The 19,966-nt window shown below is 42.2% G+C and overlaps 2 protein-coding genes across 4 annotated transcripts in view; one reads left to right on the forward strand and one right to left on the reverse strand.

The window, feature by feature from the left end:
* The window catches only part of hibadha (3-hydroxyisobutyrate dehydrogenase a), a 44,706-nt gene extending 43,479 nt beyond the window's left edge, over window positions 1-1,227 (reverse strand). The window contains exon 1 of the mRNA XM_079571319.1: window positions 1,120-1,227. Coding sequence (XP_079427445.1) covers window positions 1,120-1,189 — 70 coding nt within the window. The 5' untranslated portion in view covers window positions 1,190-1,227. The remainder of the gene's footprint in view (window positions 1-1,119) is intronic.
* Window positions 1,228-4,866: 3,639 nt separating this feature from the next.
* The window catches only part of LOC306974092 (tax1-binding protein 1 homolog B-like), a 38,898-nt gene continuing 23,798 nt past the window's right edge, over window positions 4,867-19,966 (forward strand). For all 3 annotated transcript variants that reach the window (XM_079571225.1, XM_079571226.1, XM_079571227.1), the window contains exons 1-5: window positions 4,867-5,052; window positions 7,780-7,994; window positions 17,520-17,622; window positions 19,018-19,208; window positions 19,363-19,518. In XM_079571225.1, coding sequence (XP_079427351.1) covers window positions 7,806-7,994; window positions 17,520-17,622; window positions 19,018-19,208; window positions 19,363-19,518 — 639 coding nt within the window. In that variant the 5' untranslated portion in view covers window positions 4,867-5,052; window positions 7,780-7,805. The remainder of the gene's footprint in view (window positions 5,053-7,779; window positions 7,995-17,519; window positions 17,623-19,017; window positions 19,209-19,362; window positions 19,519-19,966) is intronic.

Below are 19,966 nucleotides of genomic sequence, written 5' to 3' on the forward strand. Positions count from 1 at the left end.
CAAACTTTTGCAGCAGCTGTGGGGATGGACTTTGGGCCAACTGTGGGACCATTATGTTATGTGCTTATATAACCAACATGAAAAATATCCTATGAGAGACCGTACAGGAACTAGGCAATTCGGACAAAATACAAGGATTTTCTATTCGTACAATTATTCTGTGGCTCTGGCAGTCAGAATGTATGACAGATTATCATGTTTTGAACAAAAGGATGACCGGGCAATGCCTCTGGTATGATCACTTTCTATTCCAGACACGTAGTCCATTAAAAACAAAATCAAAAGGACTAGACAATTGAGGCGGCATTTTAAAAAGACAATCATGCCTCCACATGTCAGACTGATAACGCGTCGCACTCCATTTTATGCTTATGAGGGACACTATTGTTTCAATTTCAGACATGTTCAGTCGACACATAAAGCTGTACATCAAAGTTCGTAGATTGATGGGTTTTTTTTTGTTTTTTTTGTTTTTTACATCTGAGAAGTGTGATTTTAGTAAAGAAAAGCTGAATCCTTCATTTGACATTTGCATGTTCTGGGATGTTGATAACATAGGATGAAGACAAGTTCCACAAACCCCTTCATGTGTTACTTCATGTGGCCAAAGATCACCAACATCACATAAAGTATAAATTTAAAAATCAAGAGCAAAATCTTAAGCAAAATCTAACATATAATCATGGTCTTGAACACTGCACTGACTGACCCACACACTACAAACTGCAAATCGTCTTCTTTAGTGAGATGTTATGATTTCAGTAGACAACAAAAATGCAAGAGCCCCCCCAGCATGATTTTGGGGTGTAGCATATGTAATTTTGTGGCATTACTGCAGCATACATGAGACTCTACTGACCGATTTACAGTCGAGAACCCACATGAACTGAAATGCATGCACAGACACTGCAGGGGGGTATTAGAGCAAGCTATTCTCCAGACTTGTGTAGCTAAAGGAGCACGCAGGTGGCAGGTGGCAGGACATCTGCAATTGATTAGGGACAAGTCTGTTTAGGGCTAACAAGCTAGTGCTAATATCTGCCTGCTGTCCGCAAGCGCAACCGTACGACCCCGGTGAAAACGAGTCACGGGAGAGGGTAGAAGGGGCATTTACGTTACCGAATGCAAGGTCGACATGTTTATTCCGGCTTAATAAAACAGTCCGGGAGCCCCTAAAAAGCGCGGCCATGCTGCTCTCCCCTTGACCTCGGCGTGTGCTGTCAGCTGTCCGGGGAAGCACCAAGCTGAGTCAAGGCCCGCGGACCAATCACCGCGCCTGTGCTCGCTCAATGGGCCAATGGGAGCGAGGCGAAGGCGGGACTTCCTGTTCATTGCACAACAAACCCAACAAAACCCTCCCACACCGTTTCTCCTGCTGTTTCTGCGCACAGGTCGAGCAGCGTGGGACGGTGGGAAAGGTTGGGCAAGAAATGCTTTTGAGAAAGATTTAAGTTTCTTATTATCATATCATATAACCCTCATAAGACTTGATATTAACCTCCTACCTCTCGCCTTAAAACGAGCGCATTTTCTCTAGTGTGGCGTTACCCAAATCTAAAAGCTTCATAGACAAGCGTCAAAATAGCAACAAAAGAGCGACAAAAACGTGACAAAAACACAATGAAAATGTGACAAAAACGCTGCACAAAAGTGATGGGGGAAAAAGTGACGGCAATGCGAGGAAAAAGATCCATGTAGATGAGTTTTGTCAGTCTTAGCTTTCAAATGAGGTGTTACTCTGGCCTATAAACTGTGATCATATGTGGAACTGAAAAAAAATGCACTCGATTAAAGGAACAGGCCACCGTTTATCCATGCTGAGGTATGTTCTTACCTGAGCTTAGACGAAGTGATTGCGTACCTGTCTGATCTTTGTGCATGCCCTCAGTCATGCAAAACGACCAAGCATCTTCCTATAGCTCCAAACGGGGGTGAAGCTAGAGGTGACCACGCTCTTCCACGGGCACGTACAAAGACCAGACATGTACGTATCAACTCGTCTAAGCTCAGGTAAGAACATATCACAGTATGGAAGAAGACCAAAGATGTTGTTAGCATTTGGCCTCTCCCAGTGTATTCCTATGGCTCCAAACGGGGTGAACATATCTCAGTATGGAAAAACGGTGGCCTGTTCCTTTAAGGTGGGGGTTAAGAGGTTAATATATTAAAGGAAGATTCCCGACAAATAGAGTGGGGTTCATCCTCCAAGCTATTTTTTGACTATTATTTGCAGCAGCAGCGCTTGAGGACTTTGGTGTTTTTTTTATTCAGATAAATCAGCCCACACACATTGCCATCATCATCATCCTTAGAGCTTCATATTGCTTGGGGGAATGCATTCTTTCTCGCAATTTTGGGAGGATCCAAAAAAAGAGTTTAATATTGTGTGGGCTTAAGAGTTTAATGGGAGTGTTCCTGTAAGTGTTTTGGCCCGTTGTGTTCCTGAAACTACTAATTTACAAATTAAAGCCACACCGCAGAACATTTCACCCAATAAATAAGATAAAATAACAGCATTTGTTTCAGTACACATATTTCAAATGTTGGAAAATACCGAGAAAAAAAATGAACAAACAAATGTGTGTTTGCTGTGAACGTCTCCTAAGACCTGACTGTAAACTGGAAGGCGGGACGTGTCGACTAAGGGCAGCCAAATGTGAGATTTAAAAAGGTTAGGTCCTCATCCAAATCCATTCTTTGATTACCTACTGCAACTTTTCTGTTTCCAGATGGTCATTCGAAAATTGTAAAAAACTTTATAAGAGCAGGTATTATGGTAGAAGCCATTATTGATTATTGCACATGTATTAAATTGAGGTATAGGCAGAGGCAGGTAGTACTCAGCACATGTACTGTAGTTACTTTTTCCACTGTGAGTAAATATTTAAGCAGCAAATGCTTCATTTTGATCTATAAAATAGATGTAGTCTGCCTTGGGCTCTTTGTTCTTTAGAATTAACATTTTCTGTTTTTTCATGCCATTGAAAATAAAGCGGACCTAATTATCTATCGGTGCCACTGTTGCCCGATTGTCTTACATAATTTGATGTTTTATACTTTCTAAATGAAGCCCAATATGCATTTGCTGAATAGGGTGAACATCATTGGTATAAAGGAAGGTAATGCAGCATATAACTGCCGCTACTCTGTTGCTTTTTATGTGATTCATTCTATTTGAGAAATGAGTCTTTTTTTAAATGACTCAAACCGCAACTGGTCAAAGTTGAAAACCCATTGGGCCTTTGCATCAAAAAGTCCCCCCTCAACTCAGTTAGAAAAAAATATATAGAATTTTTTTTTTTTTTTACTTCAGGATTATATTGTTAATTCCAGTTTTGGTGCTTGGTTTAAAGTTTAAACAAAAGAGCCAGCCTTTTAAAACGCCTTTTCAAATGTCAATGTCAGACCTCAACTTGTCCTTTCTTATTCAATTCATTCAGGCCATACTGTAAAGTACATCGTCCCACACCCATAGATCTCCAACCCCTTCAGCTCGGGAGCAACCGTTATAGCTCTCCAGCCCAGTCTTTCTACGTGCACTAGATGACTCACATTTTAGATCCGTTTTCTTTGTGTTCTGAACCTAATGAAAACAATCAGCAAACATTTGGATCAATAGAGAAAAGTATAACGCCAAAACTCAAGTCATCTCCAGGGTAAGCTCCACCTAAGATGCATTTGACATGAGTGTCTTTGAAGCATAATTTGCTCTCCAACGTTTTTGTTGCATAAAAGTAGCTTAAATTCAGTCAATCTTTACACAAGCGCAGGCATATGATCCGTAGTTATGTTAAATAATTAAAAATATTAAAAATGCAGCAAGTAAATATGTTAGGCACCAGCAATTCTCCCGCTGCCAGTCACATAAAGCCATCAGCGCCAATGATTCCACATTTTTGAGGTGAATCTCATTGAGCTGATCTCAGGACACACTGTATAATGGCATTCTGAGAGTTGCTCAGTCTACCCATACATTTAAAACAACAATGACGAAGTGCAGCAGGACAAGAGCGCTCTCCACAGTCAGCAAACATTTTGAACAACAGCCTCAGAGTCATTATAGGCAACTGTGAGCAAGGCCGGATTTATGCAGGGGTTTACAGGGGCTAAGCCCAGGGGCCCAGCAGGCTGAAGGGCCCATGGGCATAAGGAGAAAAGGAGAGCGTTCCCTCTCTCTTTGCATACTCCCTCACATGTAAGGCTTAATCAGATGACTTTGTATCCGAGACTAAACCAGGACTAAACCAGGACTAAACCAGGTCTAAACTAGGTCTAAACCGGTTCTAAACAAGGATCTGAGCCATTTTCATTGCGTTGACACTGGGAAAAAATATGGTCTGTTAAAATGCTTGAGAATGCACCAAATTGCACCATTAAAATAAAAAAATCTCTGGGGGAGGACATCCAGACCCCACTTTTAAATGTGTCTCCCCACCAGTCTTGCAGTAGCAAAGGTTCTTCCGCGAGGGCCACGGAGCTCAAATTGGGGTCATTATGTTAAACTGTTTATTCACATTTTTTTTAAAACTAATACTATGTTTGAAAACTTACTTCTGCATGTTCAAATTAATTAATTAAATTAATTAAATTAATTAAATTAATTAAATTAATTAAATTAATTAAATTAATTAAATTAATTAAATTAATTAAATTATCCTTTCATTGTAGAGAGAGAAAAATCAGAGAAACATACAGTATATGGGAGGGCCCTGAAAAAACGTTAGCCCGTTTACTTCCTATACTTCCTATACTTCCTATATAGGCCCGACCCTGACTGTGAGCTGCACCTTTCCCAAAACAGGTCGGGGACGCCTGTGACTACGGTCTGCTGACAGGGAACTGCGCCTTTAAGGAAGAGCTCACGTGCGCCGCATCCTCAGCCTCCTCCCGGAAGTGCCGCAGCATCCCTGGCTCCAGCAGCAGCAGCAGAAGCAGACGCGTCATCGGCACATACCACAGACAGCCCCAAGAACCAGCGAAACCACCGAGGGCACAGGCTCATCTGCCCTTCCAGACCCTCCCTGTGTCCCGAGGGGACCGTGCAGGACATGGGTACGGACTGTCTCGGTCTCACGCTCCGCTTTTCCCACGGCTAGTTAGCACGCGAAGCTAATGTTTGGCTAGCAGTGACAGGACACACAACATGGCCTGGTCAAGCTAATGTTCGCTGCTGTGCGGGCGTTAACAGGATTATCGAGTGGAGAACAGGCACGCTTTAGTTGTCATCCTGTCACACGGGGGTTTAGTCAAATGCATGAACGTTTAGTGGCGGGTAAAGGATATGTCTGTGTGGGATATCACTGCTGTGGCTCGTGTTTGTCATGACTTGCATGATTTTCCCACTCATAATGTTGTACCTGCCACCCAATGAAGGCAGGCAACAGGCTGTAAACATGTGATTTAGCCGGCGATGATCAAGTAGCCTTTAGGTCAATGATGGTTTGTGAAAGGCTGATTTCATAGCAGCTGCACAGAGCAGATCCTGTTCACTTGGCACCACCCATGAATCAGCTTTGCACATGAATGCTTGCGTGATGCTGTGGCCATTATTACTTGAGATTGAGCCTCACAGAGCTGTTTCACACAATTTAGGAAACAAAAGTCTTTGAAGATGTCAGACAGTTCATTCAACAATTCAATGACCAAGTCCTGATTACGGATTAAGGATCTTTATCTACAGTGGAATATTCTTGTGTAATTGACAGCTTACATGAACAAAGCCACAGCGGCTAGTTTTGTTTATTGTTTTTGCTAAAACAGTAAATTAGAGCCTTTCTGTGTGGAGTTTGCATGTTCTCCCCGTGTCTGGTTCCCTCTGGGTACCTTGGTTTCCCCTTCCACTAAAAACCTGTACAATAGGCCAGGTTGAGTGAGAGGGCTTTTCCGAAACGGCTTCCTCCATCCTTTTGCTGCCCACTTTCACTAATTCCTCAGTGAAAGTCCTTCCTTACAGCACTTGGAGCTGTGGCCATGGCAGCCCCGCCCACTAATGTTACAAGAAACACCCGTTTGATAATACTTTTGACTGAAAATTAATTTTCCTTTTTTAGTTTACCATGTAATTGGATTCAGATTTGTTATATTTACATTATATATTTAAGCTTCAAGCGTGCCAATAAAATCATATTTGGTCTCAATGTCACTTTCTTTTTCATTAATAAATATCTATATGACTGTAAAATTGTTCAAATTCAAACTCTTCTAAATAAACAGGGAACTGAAGTACTCAACAGAATTTAGAACAGGGAGCCTCTGGTATCCAGCAAAAACACGGTGCTCATGGCAGGAGGCAATAGAATATGCAGAAAAAAAGATCAGGTCCAGTTACTCATCATTTGCAAAAGTAGAAAATGCTTTATTTTTGGGCCAGAAACATAAAAAAAAACACACCAATGTTTCATCAGGCGCAAGCTGGGTGCCTGGAGCTGATCTTTTCCTGCATGGAACTGAAATGGTTTGGTGCGTGTTGCTCGTGGGGCTGCTCTCCGCTGTAACACACACCTGTGAGTCAGCATCAGTGCTGACTCGCTGGGAAGGAGCTTTTAAGCCACATCTGCTGCACGGTCTTCATCAGACAGACCTCTCCTTCACGGGAAAGTGGATTTCGAGTGTTAGTGCTTTGGGAACGGAAAGAGGGCGTGGTTTTGGAAAGGGCCAGAGTGGGTTTGAGAGTCAGAGTGAGGGGGAAACGGAAGGAAATTAGCCCATGGCCACAATCCGGCCTGGCGTGTTTACATGCATGAGACCCATGAGTTCATTGACATGCACTGTCATGACCGAATAAGTAAGATTATTGTGAGGAAAAATATGATTGTTCACAATGATCACAATTAAAGCAGTACTAAGTAACGTGTTTACCTTAATAAATCCTTTCCATAGTCCCTGTGGGGGTAATACAAGTGTTTATGGGATGATTGGAGGGTCTTTCATCTCCCCCTGGTGTCTCTGGCCAGAAAATCATGTTTGCAACTTGACTGCCACCGGTGCGGAGAAAGCAATACACACTAATGTAATCACGAAGAAGAAGCTAACATGCTAACGGGCAAAGCTAGCTGCGGGCTAACGTCACTTTAAACAGTATTTACAGCCAAGTTTGAGTGAAAAAAAATATTTCCATTGTATATTTTGGATGCACGGTAACCCTCTCTCCCTTCGCCTTATCTTTCAGCGTAGTATTTACTCTCCAAGACAATAAGTTAAAAAATCGTAACTTGCTACTACACCTGCAGTTGCGCTTATGGCCTCTAGGGGGAAGAGTTACTTAGTACTGCTTTAAGGAAGAAAATGTTTTGATCGAAAAGCTATTGAACATTTAGCCTGTGTTATCTCTTAAATATACCTTGTTTATACCCCTATCTAAAAATAAATAAAATGATGATTTAAAAATAATAAATATGCAATGTAATAATATTGTTAGCTATATCTGAATGAAGCACATTGGTGTGTCTGTTCTATAATAAGACCTTTTGATCTGTGTCTTGTGAATCCACTATAATTACAATAAAGTGGCAAACAAACCCATCAGCTGATTTGCATGCGCTCGCACAGTGTCACTTTAATTTTTACTGTGACAATACAAAAGCAGCTGCATGTGGTTCTTTTGGGACTCTTCCCGGGGAAACGTTATACAATTCTCTCTCTGTACATAGTTATTTAATCTGCCGAGAAATCAATTTGCTATTTTTGTATCCCTTATATTGTGTAGCAGCGACGTCACACAAACACAACCTGTACGAAATGGCCGATTCCTAATGTTTGTGCACCGACTTGCGCTTCCAGACACGTGAAGCGAGCGGCTGGAGAACATGTCCTCGTTCCAGGTGGTGGACTCCTCGCCGGGCAGCAGCGTCAGCATCATGGAGACCTCCAACTTCGCCCACGTCATCTTCCAGAACGTGGGCAAGAGCTTCCTGCCCCAAGCCCCCCTGGAGTGCAGCTACACCCTGACTCCGTACCTCAGCCCCCACCCCAAAGACTGGGTGGGCATCTTCAAGGTGAGGCAGGCAAACTAATGACAGGGTAAGCTGAGGGAAGCATCTAAAGCCATCTGTGTAACTGATGTTTATAGCAAAATGATTGTCATTATTGCAGAGGGATTACGTGTTGAGCGCTTTATGAATTGGGCTTGTTTTTTTTTGGGGAGCGAGACCGCGAACACCTTCATAAGGCTGGGGCTAATAGGTCATCTCCTCGGTGCAAGTTTAAAGAGTTCACCACAAAGCTTTGCTGTGGTGGTAACGGTACAGGGGTAACATGGCGGGCTCTGGGATGGCTGCAAGAGGTCTCGATGTGTTAACTTCTGTGGTCATAAAATTAATTGCGCTTAAAACAGGGCCTTAAATGTCATTACAAATCTTTTTTTTTTTTTTTTCTGTATATCTTATGGTTTAAAACATTCAATTGCTGTTTTGGCTGAAATTCACCCAATTCATTTATTGCTCAAAATTGGCAAATGTTAAGAAATGAAAAATGCATCAATTCTTCACCCACCTCGCCTCCAGTGTCTGCATACAGTGGTGTATGAATGAGAGTGTGAATGGGTGGTATAAGTCGGGACCATTTATTATTTACAAATAAAAGGCATTAAACTTGCTTCTGCCTGTATAAACCCTGTAATAATAAAAAAAAAGGCTGACCCGACCAAAGAGTTTCATGGTCGACCAAAACCATGCACAGAGCAGGGATGAGTCGACTAAAAGGGGGCGTGGCATGACACTGACAAAACTACAACTTTTCTTTCTGACCCGAACTGTACTTATAAGACATAAAACTCTGGGAGCTCGTGCTGTAACTGCTATTTATACATAGAAGCAACGTCAACAGTGCATTGATGTGTAAAAAGTCACATTAATCTCACCTTTAATCTCAGACTCCAGCTCCCTGCCTCCTGTATCTGCGGCTGTACATGTGCTGTCCATACATCCATATAGTCCAAATAAAGCAGTCGTTCTTCTTTCATCATCGTCCCTGTTCTCAAATGTCCTCCAGGTCAGACATTTCCATGTGACACTTGTCTCTCCATGTGCTTTGCTGTGAAATGCTCCGCCTGCATGGCTCCGTGTCAGACGTCCTCTCAGGCCGTTTCATTTCTTCAACTTCTGCGCCGCACGGTGAAGTGATGAACCGGTTCACGTTATGCGGAGCTTCTCGTCTTATTTATCTCGGAAAAAGCCAGAATGAAGCGGAGAAAGACACAGTAGATCCATGACGTTATAGCTACTTTCGGTTTCGTTCTCCTGTGTGCTTCAGTAGAGCATTAGAGAGACAGAGGACAGGCGTTCCATCCTCATTTCTCTCCTCTGGTGTTATGTAAATAAAGAGCATCTTAATTGTTGCAAAAGTGCGTGCATTCAGTCGACCAATGAAAATCTTTGACCAATTAGTCGACTAAACGACCAAAAGGGGGCAGCCCTCCATTGTCCACAGTAAATGAATATGAGTATGAAAAACCCTACAGATTTCCATTTTACAATAATCAAATTACACTTGCCTTTCTACAAGCATATTCATCACTCATGAACCCATGTGAAGAGGCGGGTGGTGATCTTTTGAAGAAATTGGACTTCTTAGAGTAGTTTTATCAAAAGGTACATTTTGACCTTTAGTTTTTCTGTATTTTCTACCATTTTCTTTGGAATTTCCTTTGTAAATATCACTATTTTCCTCATGATTTTATGTTTTGTTTCACACAATTTATGGCACCATTGAAAATAAATCATTTGGTTTTGCTCAGTTACTCACAGTCCTCAAGTAACATTAGTACTTTTTTGCTTGAATAATTATTTTGGTCACAACTTTTTACTTGTACTTAGTAAAATTATTTCAAAGTAACTTTACTCTTGCTTGAGTAAATATATTGGTTTCTCCCACCTCGCTTCATGTGGCATTTTTTCTGGATAACAAATATTTCATTACTGAATTAGTTGATATTGGATGATTTAAATATTTTATTCAAATATGATTATTTGAATCTTTAGCGTAAAAGCCTGAGTTATCTGAGTCACATAGTGCTGCTGCTGCTGAAGTGTCGTTGACATTTCTGATATGATTGCGTCTTGGACCACTAACATGTATGTAGTTCTCATGGCCCCGCTCCCCAGCGCATGTTAGACCTCCCCACAGCCTTTGGTGTGGTCACAGAGGCTGGATTATATAGGTTCTCTCTGGAGGGGAAACATTTGGTGCCCCAGTCTTCTTCCTAACTCCATCCGCCTCTGCCTCTCTCTTCTCTCCTGTCTCCTCCCCACATCCCCTTCGGCTTTTATCAAATCTCACACATAATTAAGAAGAAACCTAATACCTCATAAACATGCACAGACAAACAGGTGACGGTTGTTAAGCTTCCGACTTCAAACCCAGCAGCGTAATTAAAAAAGAATTGGGAGCAGGCTTTATTTGGAAAAAGCTGATTGGAAAATGTAATTGTTGTAATGCGGACGCTGGGCTTTGATGGTTAGGAGATGGCTCCAGTCAGGAAGTGCAAAGACCACAGGTCTGAACCCGAGTGACGTGCATGTGGCTGACTGTGGCATCAAGAGACAAGGGCCTTATCACTGTGGACTTTTACTGAAATGTTGTTTTATAGAAAACTTTTATGTTCACCCACAAACTCACATATTGTATGGCAAGTATTCACACCATTGGAGGTGATGAGACTATTTGCTACAGAGTACACACGAGTGGTGCTCCAACTGTGTTGTACTGTTTGATCCCCAGTGTTTATGCACACTGATAAAAAGCTAAATCTACTGCATACATGCTGACAACAGCCTTTTGGATCCCTCTGGCAGAGAAAACTGCTCTCTATTTGAATGATTTATTTTTGATTTTTTTAAAGAATAAGTTGTGACGATTAAGAAATAATCAACATTTTCACACACTAATCAGGAATGTTATTTTGATCAAAAAGGATCTACACAGAGCGGTTTCTTTCTTGCCTTTACTTAAACGTATCATGATTTTTACACCTAAATACCATTTTTCAGGTTCTTCTTTTCCAAATAAACAGGCCTACTGCCTACTGTAGTGTCTCCTATGATGTATGTCCATATTTTGTAAAGTAGCAATAATAAACAGAGCTTTAATCAGACCTGCTCTATAAACAACTTAAATGGTTTAAATATATATGATCTGCACCAAGAGCCAAGTATTTGTGTTGTCCTTATAAAACCTGGGTGTCATTACAAGAAACTTGACAATTTGCTTGTTAAACTGTCACCCGTTATTGTAAGCCTGTCATTTGTTTTAGCTGTGACAACGATAACCATTGCGGTGGGTGTGGGGATCAACATGTTCATTCATAAACAGCGGCTCCAAACGTACGAGTGATTGGGCGAAAATACCTGAGACGTAACCTGAAATTACCTGCCTCTCCAAACTTGCCGGTTTGTTGTTCCTGCGCTCTCTCTCCTGGCCCGAGGCTAAACGTCGAGATGCGAGATGAGTCAGGAAGTGAGCGGCCAGCCCCCTCCTGTAGCCTCTGCAGGTGTTTCTGTGCACACAACCCGCTCATCCAGTCACCCGGAGTCGGCATGTGTGGGCCTCAGACTCCCCCTAGTGGAGCAGCGCGCACATGGGCTTTAACTTGTGCCTGAAATGCAGCTGGTTCAAGAGAAATGTTCAGGTTAGTCCTGGTTTTTGTTGTCCCATTCAACATCTGATTTAGGCTCCAGGTTTAGTCCTGCTTCAGTCCTGATTTAGGCATGGTTTTGGTATGGTTTAGTCCTAATTTATCCATTTTCCTAGTTTCTTAGTTTAGTCCTGGTTTACTCTCACGTGTGCTTGGTTAAATATGTTGTTGTAGTCTTTGGCTTGTCCTTGTTTAGTCGTCATTTATTCTTGGTTCAGTCCTTGCTTAGTCCCAGTTTAGTCTTGATACCGTCTTGGTTTAGTGTATCTGTAAATGACTTAAAGGTTACGTCCTGGCATGGTTCCATTTTAGAGCTGGTTCTGGTTAGAGTTCTGGTTAGAGCAGGTCTTTGCTTAGATCTGGTTTCATTTTACCCAAGCCCTGGTTTAGTCTTCACGAATTCTATATTTCTAAGAATATTTCTCTTGATACGAGTAGATTGTATCTAAACATGGATAAACAAGATTAGATGAATCGAGAAAACTGAATATTTCTGAAACCAACCGTCTCACTTAATCTAACTTTGCTTATTTATCTACCTGGGTGTTTTGAGAATTCCTGGCACGGGAAGACGAAATCTGTCATATTACACTGAAAATGACAAAAAGCTATTGCACTTAAAGTGATAGTCTGGAAGTCTAAATGTTTGACAAATTTTTATAAAATGTGCAAAATCAGCCACCTGGTCTTGCATTTTGATGTAAAGTCAGTAGTAATTTATACAGTATATTATTTTTTGTAAAGTCCCTCCTTTCCGGATATCAGCAACTATTCAGAGTGTAGCATCCCCCCTCGTCGACCAATGAGACGAGCTTTTCCTGTGAACCAGCCTTTCAGGTCCAATCAGGAGGGAGGGGGAGGAGCTTGATCATTTACATTTGAAAGTTCTGTTCCTGCTTTCCTCCTTTTGCAAACTAAGAAGGGCTTTCTGGTTAAAGGGGAGGAATTTGATTGTTTACTTTAGAATTCCACTCTCTCTTTCTACTCACTTTGCAAACTTACACACTATCACTTTAACACAATAACTTTAAATACCCGTTTTTCCACTTTAAACTAAACCAAAAATGAATTGAACTAAAATAAAGACAAAGCTACTTGGCTCACATCAATTCAAATCAATACACAATTCTTAATTCAGGCAAATCCCTGTGTTTGATATACAGGGGCCTATTCTGGGTTAGTGCTGGCTGTAAAACTAGCTAAGACCTGCTCATTTCTTTTTTGGTTTAGTCGTGGCTTCATCCTTTTGTTTGGATCTTGTTCAAACTCAGTCCTTGTTTAGAAACAGTCTAGTTCCGACTCCGAGCTTGCCGTTCGGTCGGAGGAGGGGGGTAAAGAAAGGCGCATTAGAAAGTCCCCGCGCCGGGCTCCTGTGCGTTGCGGCATGTTCGGGAGAAAACCCGTTGCCGAGGCCTATCATTAGCGTGTCATCGCGCCGTTCGCTCACACCTCTCGGCTCGTGATTGATATACGCGCTGCCTGTCATTATTTTATAACCTCACGGCAGCGCTGGAATGCTCCTGCAACGCCGAAGCCAACGTCACTCAAAATTCTGACTCTGCAATTAGCCGGGTAATTTATGTCCCCGGCCTCTGCGCGCACATGTGAAGCAGGGAGAGAAGAAAGCAGGGTTTGGCCGCGCTCCAGCACGCCGCGATACCGAGGAGGTGGAAAGAATGTTCCTGGGCCGGCCCTGCGCGAGGAGCTTTTGTTTTTGCTGCCTTCTGTACCGAGCAGTAGCTAAACATGAAAACGACGTGTCTATTATTTAGCCTGATGAGAATGTTAAGAGGTGAGTCGAGGTGCGGCCACAGATTGAGAAATGGCGTTTAACAAAACAAAACACCTGGACAGGGTTGTTTAGAATTGAAATAGCAATTTAAATATAGGTTGGATGCAGTTTTTGTTGCAGTACAATACATTAGGGGCCGTTTTTTTCACACAATGTTGAGCTTTGTAGGTAGTTTCCTCCCTTAACATCTTAGTTTGAATGTCAGAGTGTTAAAAAGAATCAAACTTTTTTATTAGATTTTTTTGGATTTGGATCAATGTCGCTCCCTTGTCTTTCAAATACTGACATGTTTGGTATCCAAGTGTAGCACAAAAGGCGACCGACATGACACTGTAATCCAAACATGGTTTCCTTTCCTATTTCCTTTCTTGGAGACAGCAGCAGTTAAAGACAGGAGAAATTAACCAGCACATTTGATTTGTATCTTTTGTCCAAATGAGGTTTTCATTCCACTCCTAATTCCACTCCACTTTAGCAGCTCCTACAGACTCCCATCTTCTTGAGCTTAACAATATTTTTCAGAGATATTTTTCAATATCTTATACCCAGTCTGATTTATTAAGCTATGAACCACGAAAAGCAAGACAAAATTTGAATGTGAAACCTCATTATCACTTACTAGCTTTTTCAAAACCTATATAAGATCAAAATTCTACTGATGATTTTTTTTTTGTCTGTTTTGTCTATCTTCTTGAATCATAATGGTAAAAGCTATGTTTATTCAGTTTTAATATGAAGAAATAAAACTGAATTGATAATCAAGAGCTACATGAAAATACTGGGAGGAGCAGGAATGAAACCAAATGTCACTCTGACAAACACAAATCATGTGAAAAGCCATTTGAAAAGTATTTCTCATCTTGCATGTGACTCATCCTGACAGGACGCCCTGCAGTAAGGGGACTTTTGTAGGGGACTTTTGTCCGGAGTGCTCTCTAACCACTCGGCCACCGTGCCGCCACTGGGACTGAAGGGTTTCGTCACGTAACAGTAAACTGTGTTGCCTGAATCAGTGCATGTTACTTGATGCCACGCAATGTATTTTAGCAGCCGGCCTTGTTGATCTCTGCCCGGGTTGTGTCTGTTTTGGAGGAATGAGTCCTGCAGTTGTTCATGTACAGCAGAGGTAGGCAACGTCAGGACCGGGGGCCAAAACAGGCCCTCCGTCATCCAACTCTGGCCCTCGAGATGGTTTTGAGAAATATTATGACCCAAATCAGAGATCAAATGCCTGTTAAAGTACTCTAGAAATGTGAAAAATACTGTCAATTCCTTAAAATGCCTTTTAGGCCATAATCCTAACAAATACTCTAAAAATACTAAATCTACTTAATTAAAAGATTAAATCTAAAAATTGAGTAGATTTGTTCTGGCCTTAAAGGAACAGGCCACCGTTTTTCCATACAGTGGTATGAGTTTAGACGAGTTGATGCCCACCTGTCTGGTCTTTGTGCTCGTGGAAGAGCTTGGTTGCTTTCATCTTCACCCCGTTTGGAGCTATATACTGGGAGAGGCCAAATGCTAACAACATCTTTGGTCGTTTTGTGTGACTGAGGGCACACACAAAGACCAGACAGGTACGCATCAACTCGTCTAAGCTCAGGTAAGAACATATGTCCGTATGGAAAAAACGGTGGCCTGTTCCTTTAAAGCAGATAAAACCTATTCTTGCCAATGGAACAAGCACAAGTTTTTTTCTTAATTCAAATTATTTTTTGTAATTTCAAGTGAAAAATGAATAGTTGTTGCAGCAAAAGTTACTTTGTTTGATTTCCTGTGGGATTTCTATTTGTTCCATTGGCATTGGTGTTTTTACTTGATCTTAGATTAGTTCAAACCGACGCTAAGTTAACATAACATTTTTTTTTAATTCAAGCTATTTTAAGTAATTTATCTAATTTAAGATGGACATTTTTCCAGTGTATATGATGTACCACACTGGCATTTGTCGAAAGTGATGCTTTACTTCCGCCCTTGGTCTTTTGACGACGAAGAAAACCAGCCCTCCACCGAGCAAACTTGCCTACCCCCGATGAACAGTATACAGCAAAAATATAGTTGTTTTAAAGTTGGAACTTGATTAAATCCTCATATTTGGCTGCCTTTAGTCGACATCGACATGGAGACGAGCTGGAGACGTCCCGCTCCCAGTGAAGCTAGTCAGGAATGAGGAGAGGTGAGCCGCTTACAGCAAACACGCATTTGTTTTGTAGTTTTTTAGGGATTTTTCAACAATAACAATATTTCTATTAAACTAAATGCTCGTATTTCATTCTATTTTATTGGCTGAAATGTTACGCAGTGTGGCTTAAGGTTAACATGCTTTAATTGAACTCCCAAACATCAAATTATGATTGAAGGTGTAATATATCCGTCTCAAACCTGACAGAGCCGTCTCCAGTCATTATGTACAGAATATGGAGAAAGTGTACAGCGCACAGTTACGTAACCCTGGATCCCAGCTGTGCGAGTCAAGTGTCACAGATTTATGAGCCCTCGCGCTCTCGCCGACCTCACCTCGCGCCACATCAAACCCACGCATCACACACATTTTCTGTAAAGTTTTCACCTTTCCTCCCCCTCCTCTCCCTCTGTATATCTGCAGCGTTTCACCATGGCCGCCTGTGCGCATGTGTGTGTGCCGGCCCCCTCCCCTTTGTCACACCTTCAGCACCAGCAGACGCAGGAACTCTGGCGGGAGGCGTGGGAGAGCACTTAAAGCTGCGTTTCCTGTCCGCCAACGAGCACAAGACACGCTTATAACCCTGTCTAATGACCCACTCCAGTTTAACTTAGCCCTGGATTCATTTTAAGTTGGATCAGATGGAATTATTTGGACTTTACTGAAGCTAAAGTACTGGGGTATTTCTCTTTATTAAGTACTGTAGGGAAGATATAATGCATAATATATTTTTTTTTACAGTTACAGTGTTGTTCTCTCATCAAAAATATACCCGGAGTTGTGTTTTCAAGCCTTTGGCGCATCTTTGAGCAATCTTAGGATCTTCTCGAGTGGCTGTTCAAGTGTCTTTGCATCATAGCGACAGCTCCCAAAAAACAGAATGAAAACCCAGTTGTCTTTTTTTTCCTCTGCCTTTATTGAAGCAGCTGCGCAGCGAAAGGGAGCAAGAGGAGTGGGGGGAGTGGGAGGGGCTTATTGTAGCTGCCTCGAAGGTACAGGAAGCGAAACTACTGGATATTTTGTTTAGGCTGTTTTTCGATCAATGTTGTATTTTGTAAAAAAAATAAAGAAAAGTGCAAGATTGCGATAAAGATGTGTTTGAGATTACCACCAAGTACCATCAAAAAGCACAATGTCCACTCTTTAACGTAAGTATTCCAAGTAAAAAGATACAAATAATGTTAAATAAGACGTAAACAATCCGTTTGCTGCCTTAAAAACATTAAAATTGTGCCCGTATTGATCACCTGTAACACCTGCATCACGGCAAAGACAACTCTTGTTCTTTTTGTGAGTCAGTGGCGTTGATGTTAAAACTGCACACCGCCACCTACTGCTCTGGAGTGTGCATGATTCAAGACAAAACAGCTGTGGAAAAACCCCTTTGAACCCAGGCATCTCCTTAGATTAAGATTTCACCCTCTATAGACAGTTTTTGGATGTTTTCTCCACTGAAACTGTCTAGTCCATAATTTTAAGATATTTATTTATGAACACCTCAAAGGCATTCACTTTTGCTTTTTACCTCAGACTTCTTTAGAAATGTAGTAGCGTTTGAAGTATAAGGATTTATCTTTCAAAAGTAGTGGAGTAAAAGTGATAAGTTCTCAACAAAAAGACTGCTGGAGTAAAGTACGGATCCTCAAAAACTCTACTTAAGTGCTGTAAATGTACTTTGCCACCGACCGCCTTTGGGTTTAATCGATTTGTGATTAAATCGTCTGTCAATTTCAATTTGGCCTGGTGGGGTTTAATGAACAGTTCTACAAGCCTTCTGTGGCAGGAAAGTACGAAGTTTGGACTTAAAGGGAGTAGAATTGGAACTATTTTGCGTTAGGAGTACCTGCCTTAATGCCTAGTTTAATATTGTGTAGTGTTAATTTAATTTAGTAACAGCCCTCGTTCTCTCTTTCCAGGTGGGATGGAGCACAGCGCGGGACTACTACACCTTCCTGTGGAGTCCCATGCCGGAGAACTATGAAGCCGGCAGCACAGTGCACCGGACTGTGGTGTTCCAAGGTACACACACTCTCCTCTCTCTCCTGCAAGTCCTCCATTTTACGGCACATATAAAGCGCCGCACTTTCCTTTTTTAATATGGCAACACGACCGCAGCGAGAGGCCTGGGACCCTGCACCTCCGCGAACAAGCCTTTTACTGAGCCCTCTAATGCCTGATATTACCCAGTGAAAATATGAGAGCGTGCCGCGGTGCGGGCCCGACTCGGCGTAAAAACCTGTTGGCTAGCTCGGCCTTGGCGGGCGTGCGACGCTAGCTGCACCACAGCGAAAGCCAAAAAAGCTCCAGAACACGAGTGTAGCCACAGGCGCTTTTTAAACTGCGGCGTGTATAAACAATGAAACACTAATACTTAACAATGTTGACATGCGGGTGTTGATCTGTATGTACTGTGCTAGATTTATTGAGACAAAGTGTAATAAACGTAGGAGGCTGGAAATGAAGCCATCGCAGTGAAATATCTTTGGAGTCACAATTTCTGTGTTCAGAAGAATTCTTGCCACCAAAGGAGAAGAAGGAAGAAAAGTTTGAATTTCTTTTTCTCAATAATGACCCAACCCACATATTTATAGAGCACAATTTGTACACAAAGCAATTCAAAGTGCTTTACAGAATAGTAAGAATGTGTTTAAAGTGAATTAATTTGTTTTAGAGCTACGAAATGAAAAGAACTAAGCAGAAGTGTTTTATAAAGTGCGTATCATGCTAAATTACAATGTTGTTCTTTCACCAAAAACAGACCTGGAGCTGTTTCAAATGACTTGCGCATGTTTGACTGATCTTTGAATCTCCCCTTGTGGCTATTTTTACCACAGGTCCTACGTATCCAGGAAATGCTTCCCTCACCTCTCCATCTCTTGCTGAGCTTATTGGTTATTTCACAGCCACACGTCTTCTTTTTTTCTCTTTATTGAGACGGCTACGAAGCAAAGGGAATTGCTTGAAGGTTTAGAAGGAGAAAGTGGTTTTGCATCCTTTGCACATTGACACTGACAGAGTGAATGAACAGGCCCGTGTTCATCTGCCGTGACACATAGATCTGAGTGTCATCTGCATAGCTGTGGTAGATCACATTATTGCTGCGTATTACATTACCATGCGGATATCAGGACAATGCTACTCTTCAATTTCCCAGTTTGCATTGAGAGAAAAGCTGGTGTCACTGTGCCGTAGTGGAGAGTGCGCTCTCCTCACTGATTCCTATTCCCTGCAAGGCCTCTCGTGTGGCGTTCACAGGTCGTCCTCGTGTCTTGGTGTTTGGTTTTCTCTTACTGCTAATACTTGTACCAATGCTGTAAATTAGTTTGTGAATCTCAGTGGGACTTTCCTGGCTAACCAATGGCCAAACATAAAGCACTAACCCTGTGGTAACTGAAGGGCTCCTGTCTGTTGCAGGGTATTATGTGCCCAAGTCGGACGGAGAGTTCTACCAGTTCTGTTATGTGACCCATTCTGGAGACATCCGCGGAGCCAGTACTCCCTTCCAGTTCAGAGCAGCCACTCCCACAGAGGAGCTGCTGACTGTCACCGAGGACGACTCCAACTCCGACATCCTGGTGGTCACCACCAAGACCGGCCTGCTCGAGGTACTGTCCATTGTGTGAAGACAAGTTCCCCTTCCCTCCCTGTGTGCTTTGGGAATCTTAGGAGATATTACCTAACATAGTTTTGTTAATTATGCGAGTGCGTGTTCTCTCCTGAATGTCATGTGTAATGCCGTGACGCTGTGTTGTGTCACAGAGAGTGGAGGAGGCCCAGCATGAGCGGCGTGAGCTGCTCAAGACCATGCGCCTCCTACAGGAGGACAAGCAGCAACTACAGGAGGAGCACAGACGACTGGCCCAAGAGAGAGACCACGAGAGGGACACCTGCACCCTGCTGAGGACGCACAACCAGGTCTGTACGCACTTCCAAGTCCAAGACATGCACCGGTTTGGGAGCAATATGGGAAGGATTTTATACTTAAGGGCTTTACGTACCTACCTATTTAATATCTTATTTACTTAACTGTGCTGCGGTTAGTGCTCGTGCCTCAGAACAAGAACAGGGCCCCTATCTGAGGTGTTCTGGTGTCGTAGGTGTCGTAGGTTTCCTTCTAACAATATGTAGAGTAGGATAACCTCTGGGTTCAGGACTCCCCTGAAACAGAGATGCTTAATGTCAGTGGGACTATCCTGGTTTAATTACGGTCCAATTAAAATAAAGAAAATACTTATTTATTATCTTTCTCATCTTGATTAACTTACTGACTTAAAGGGACTAGATGCAAGTTGGTCATTTTATGCTCTCTACTGCCACCTCAGGTCTAACACGTAGCTGCAGTTTCTATATTAAGCTTGTGTAT

Source organism: Gobius niger (assembly GCF_951799975.1).
Source record: "Gobius niger genome assembly, chromosome: 14".
In the NCBI taxonomy this organism is placed as follows: domain Eukaryota; kingdom Metazoa; phylum Chordata; class Actinopteri; order Gobiiformes; family Gobiidae; genus Gobius; species Gobius niger.